A 6,000-nucleotide genomic window follows, 5' to 3' on the forward strand; every position below is an offset into this window, starting at 1 on the left:
GAGGGCAGTGGAGCGCTGTTCAAAGCAGATTGATGCCAAAGCTTCTGTCGGCATTTTGGTTAATGACTCTCGCTGATTGACTGTGGCGTACAAAATGACCTCGCTCGACTCTGCTCATTATGCACGGCTTCGTCGTTTAAGGCAACGGCCGTTGATGGGGGGAAAGTGTTTTGAATATCTTATGGAGAAAATCATTCAAAAGGAAAACATGCTAAGCTGCAATACATATGAAAGTACCATACATTAACTTCGGTTGGGAGTCGCAAACTGGTTCTCATTCAGAAATGGTTCCATTTTTAACCGTTTTTGGAAGAGAGCCATTTTCATGATGGTTTGGATCTTTTAACGGTTCTAAAAGATTTGAATTCTTCCAAAATGCGTAATAAAATATGCTGTGATGGTGATCTTATTTTCTCTCAGCAATACACGTGATTTAACATTAAAGTGCATGATTCATTGTTAGTTGTTATCAAAAAGTCAGGTTTAAAATCTTTGCAAAAAATTAGCGAATGAATCAGAAAATACTACACATCTCATACCTGAATCCAGCGGGTCCTCATCGTCGATGGTTTTTAGGACTTTGGATTTGTAGTCTCTGAACTGCATGTACTTGATGAGCCGCCGTAATTTTTTCTTAGAGAATAAAAAAAAAAAGAAAGAAAGAAAGAAAGAAAGAAACAGGCTCAGCTTTTAAACTAAAACAATTTCCATCCATCTATCCATCTCACAGTGATCTTTGAGTTCTTTTTTCTCTATAACATTCAAGAAATAAAAATGTTTCTAGCTGGGTGATACATTCACAATTCTGCTGTAAATACTGAATTAATCAGCATTTTGAATATCGAAATATTGCAAAAATGAATAAAAAATGTAGTTAATAGTGCTAAGTTGGATTAATTTCTGTGAATATGTTCAGATTGTCCATTTCAATGAATCAAATGAATCAAATTCCTGTGCTTAACCATTCAAGCAAGTTCATCATGTACATTTTATTCAAATGTTTTTGTAAAATATCCAGTGAAAAACCTTTATTTGATTGATGGATTCATTACATTTATAAATGCTTGTGTTTTAGTTTTTGCATTAAACTTATTGACTCTACTTGCTTTATTGACTGAAATCATATACATATCAAGACATAGGGTTAGAAAAGATTATGACAGAAGTTTTATTATATCACCCAGCCCTGATTCTTGCTTTCAACATGTGATTGTAAAGCAACAGAACTACAAAAGCAATAACCAAACCAGTAGTTCATAAAAAGGAAGGGTAATGATTTATGTTGCGGTAATGTCTCATATTTGTGTGCTTTTACCTTGTCTTTCCTCATTAGAAAGATGATATCCTCTGGTGAAATGACCCTGGCCCCTCTCAGGAGGGCCACTTCAGCGGCCTGATGGAGCTGAGGGAGGAAAGAAAGGCAATTCAATCAGAAAAGAAACAATCAGCGCTCGCTAACATCTACCGAAATGTGTTTTTAAAATCAGCGCATTGTAGGCAACTGACTCACTGCATGTGCAGTCTAGAGACCTTGAGGAAACTGATAAGGTTTATTTTGAGAGCAGGACTTATGGCGTGATGTGAGCTTCAGGTCTTATGCAAGAATGTATGACTATTTCACTCAAATGTGACAGAAAATGTCCTTGTCTCCAATGTAAACAGAGAAATGCATCAAAACAACGGATAAAAATGAACAGACCACAGCAAAATACCACGTGATGGTGGACTGGATATGGAAACAAGATAAACAGCCTAGAAATAGAATTAATTACTTGTAGCAGTGTTTTTAACAGTTGTTTAATGTGTCCTGGTTTAATGTAAAGATTAAAAAGACATAATCATCTTGACCTTTTTATCAGCCAGTGCATGAGAGGTTTACAGAGGAATGTCTAAATCACATGCAAATAAATCTTTAAGCTTGAGAAGGACAAAAAAACCTGTAATGAAATATGTCTGGTGAAGTGCTATAATTTCACTTTGTTGCCAAAAGAGGAAAAACAGCTCATCCATCATGGTGGAAATGATAGCTGTTCTTATGTAAATCAACATATCCCATGAATGCTCTAGAATTATGGCAAATCTCATGGAAGGAGTGTAGTGTTAACTTACTGATATTTTTAAACCCGTTCTTACAAAAGGATTAAAAATAAAAAGAAAGAAGGATTGGGTTTAACAAAACTATTCTTTGTAAAACTGCTTTGGAACCGTATATGAAAAGTGCTATATAAATATACTGAACTGAACTGAACTAAACCACAACTAATGATCTGTGACGTATATAATAACAAACACACAAAAGCAAGATTTGATTACTTGTGGACATGGCTTCCTTAGTTAAAAAGTTGATTTCATGTTGAGGACGCACTTATATACGAGAATAAAATACAATCTGGAAAATGTAAAGCAAATACCTGCAAAGTAGGCTGTGCAACGATGAATTGCGATTAATCGCATCCAAAATAAAAGTTTGTGTACTTACACACTGTAAAAAAAAATATTGTCATGATTTGTAATCACAACATTTTTTCTTTTGTCAAATCAACTTAATTTACGTGGTTCAGATAACATAATATTTTGAGTTTCTGATGATTAAATCAATCTCCTTTGTTGTATTAACTCAATTGTTCAATTTCAATGAACTGAAAATTTTAAGACAAACAGGTTACTTAATTTTGACCTTTTTTTTTTTACAGTGCATAATATCTTACATAATATATGTGTGTGTACTGTGTATAATTATTTTGTGTCACACACATGCATGTACATACTTGAGAAATATTTGCATGTATATACTGTAGATATATTTATATTTATATATATTTATCATATATAAATATTTTATATATAATTATTACATGGCTTAGTTGAATTCCAATGTAGAATGTGGTCTGTTATTTCTTGATAACAGACCGCTACTAAGTATAACACACCGTTGCCATGAAAAACAGAGCGTTGCTATGGACGCAGGATTCTAACCGTAGAGACGGAACAGACTATTTTCTTTAGCGGAAGCAATACAATCGTTTTTAAATCAATAAAATCCTTTTTAAATCAATATTTTGTGTCAAATTATTGATTTATTTGGTGGGTAGGCATGTAATTGTTATAGCGAATACAACCCCTTCAGGCTGATTCAAGACCCCGACGCGAATCAGCCTGTCGGGGTTGTATTCGCTATAACAACCTCGCTCTACATTATCCCTTACATAAATTTTTCTTAAATATATACATGCATGTGTGTGTATTTATATATCCAAAATAATTATAGACAGTACACACACATATATTATGTAAAACACAAACTTTTATTTTGGATGCGATTAATCATGATTAATCGCGATTAATTATTGTACAGCCCTACTTCAAAGATTAAAATAACTTAAAAGATGACATTAAGCATCAAAAAATATCTGGATGAATCTCACAAAAACATGAAGCCTATTTAAAGCACTGTTAAGACTTTTTTCCATTTAAAAAATCGAATTGTGATTGATTATTTAGAGGATTTATATGCTTTAGTTTATATTTGAAAATGTGCTTAACTCCACCTAAAAATAAGGTTCATTCCCTTTTAATTTGGAGGAATTAGTGAGATCCACCTATTTGGACTTTAACTAAATAAAACTTTTTTTTTTATTTATTAAATAACTTTAAATTTAAACTGAAAAGGCAATGGAAAAAACCTATCAACATGCTATCCTCAATAAAGAGCTCTTGTTGGTAAAGCCACTGAAGGGCCCTTGAAATATCCTTGACTCTGGAGTGTGGGGCCAATTAAACTCACAGAACTGACTACAACTCGTCCAAAAAAGAAAAAGATGCTATTCTTCATGAAGAGGTAAAAACTTAATCCACCTTGAGTCCTGGAATACACACAAGCAATTCTCAGCGTCTGTAAACATTTGCTGGTCATAAATATATTTGCTCGCGAGCGTACATGTGAGCGTGAAGTCTGCGAGCAGAACGGACCCCACACATGCACACACAGGGGGAGCATTTACCGCCCCGCGCCAGAAGAGTTTAATATAGATCTCTCGGCCTGGCATCACACCAAGGTTGACATACCGACTGCCATGTCTGTCCCACCGTTTCACAGCGGAATAGTTTTTAATAGACAAAAATGGCCGTAAGTATGCAAAATCTCATCCCTCACTCTCCGCACGCATCCGAGCCAAAATTCCCATCATCCTCGGAAACCAGAACCACTTTCCTGAGGAATTATATTTATAAAGGACAGTATTCTGATATACTCTGCATTTTGACTCGTTGTACATTAACCTGTATGACCTATTCGACTTAATCTGCAATAGAAAACCAGGAATAAAAACGCATTTTAATAATCATTTATTTCCTTAAATGCACACAAATCCATTTTTAAGGAAAAGTTTTCATTGAGTTTGGCCCAAACTGGAAAAAAAAAAACAAAAAAAAAACATGATCCCTTAAAAGTCTCACAGTATGGCTCTTTTCAGACTTAAGGAAGGTTTTTCCGTACCATTTGCAATTCCTGGCTCATAAAACGGTCTTCTGCAAAATATCAGATTAATTTTAGTAATTGCTCTAATTTTACAAGTTGATCAAAGCCGTGAGGCTAAATGAAGTCGGTCCGGTTGTTCCATTCGGGATGGCTCAGAGACTCCACGAACACTGGGATCTCTGTGGACTTTTTCCAGGCTGTTGACAGTTTACTTGAGTGGTGAAGGACTGTTTTACCATTTCTGAAATGCCTGAGTTATCATTCTACAGAGGTATTCATAAGATCGAGGGTGTTTTTACCCATCTCGATATTATCGTTTATGGTTTCGCTGAAAACACAGATGGCTGAATCCGATATGTAAACACAGGAGTGGAGGGAGGGGCCAATGATGGTTTGATTGACAGCTGGCCCTGTCTTCTACCCATGCTAAAAAACACTAAAATCAGTAACATTAGTTAATGTATTTACTAACATGAACTAACCATGAGCAATACATTTGTTACAGTATTTATTCATCTCTGTTAATGTTAGTTAATAAAAATACAGCTGTTCACTGTTTGTTAATGTCAATGCACAGTGCATTAACTAATGTTAACAAATACAACTTTTGATTTTAATAAGGTATTAGTAAATGTTGAAATTAATATTACCTAAGATTAATAAATGCTGAAGAAGAATTGTTAATTCTTAGTTCATGTTAACTAAGGTAGTCAACTAATGTTAACTAATGAGCCTTATTGTAAAGTGTTGCCCTAAAATCAAATGTATTGATATTCTTGTGGGCAAAATCAAAGTTTGTTATCATTAAGTCACCCAAATGTAAGTGATTTTTAATCGCTGGAAGGGAATCAGCACTCAAACGAAATGTTTCAAAAGAGAAACGTACATGCATATAATACAAAGGTGAGTAAATGAAGATTAGCCCAGAAATATGATGCATCTTTATGCTAGAGTATACAAAAAAAAAAAAAAAAAGTCTTGCATATAAGAGCAGTACACTGAAAGAGCTCAACACGACTATGAATTCAGTGCCAATGACTTCAGAGACAGATTCCTGGCCTGTGGAAAGCACACAGGTCTTGTTCCTTAATTAGACAGATCAATTTTAATTACAACACGTTTCCAAGCGACACTGGCCTCCGCGGGTCTCTGGTTCATGTCATGTTACAGTGCAGAGCTTTCATGCAACAGAATGGCAGAAGTCAAATAAACAAGCCTGCTGAAGATAATTTCCTCTCCTCTGCTACTGCGGCGCTCTGAAACCAAATCCATTATTTGATTACACTGGAAAAGGTAACAGGAAGACCGGGGAGAATTCCACTCACAGCGTCCTTGTAAAGATCAATTACACCATTTCCTTTTGAAAGACGACAAAATAAAACAAGCGCCGATATTTTCAAAACTCACCTATACCAGACGGGCAGATTTTAGGTTACTTAAGCTGGAAAGCTCACTCGCGGCTTGATCACATCACCTGAAAATCTAATGTGTTGGCTGAAAACTTCATTATACTTTCAACACAA

At 35.0% G+C, this 6,000-nt stretch overlaps 1 protein-coding gene across 2 annotated transcripts in view; it reads right to left on the reverse strand.

The window, feature by feature from the left end:
* Window positions 1-6,000, reverse strand: part of supt3h (SPT3 homolog, SAGA and STAGA complex component) — a 129,119-nt gene that overhangs the window by 36,783 nt on the left and 86,336 nt on the right. For both annotated transcript variants that reach the window (XM_079853588.1, XM_079853589.1), the window contains exons 4-5: window positions 1,316-1,402; window positions 540-633 (exon numbers count right to left, since the gene is read on the reverse strand). In XM_079853588.1, the coding sequence (XP_079709714.1) occupies window positions 540-633; window positions 1,316-1,402 (181 nt within the window). The remainder of the gene's footprint in view (window positions 1-539; window positions 634-1,315; window positions 1,403-6,000) is intronic.

Source organism: Squalius cephalus (assembly GCF_949319135.1).
Source record: "Squalius cephalus genome assembly, chromosome: 20".
In the NCBI taxonomy this organism is placed as follows: Eukaryota; Metazoa; Chordata; class Actinopteri; order Cypriniformes; family Leuciscidae; genus Squalius; species Squalius cephalus.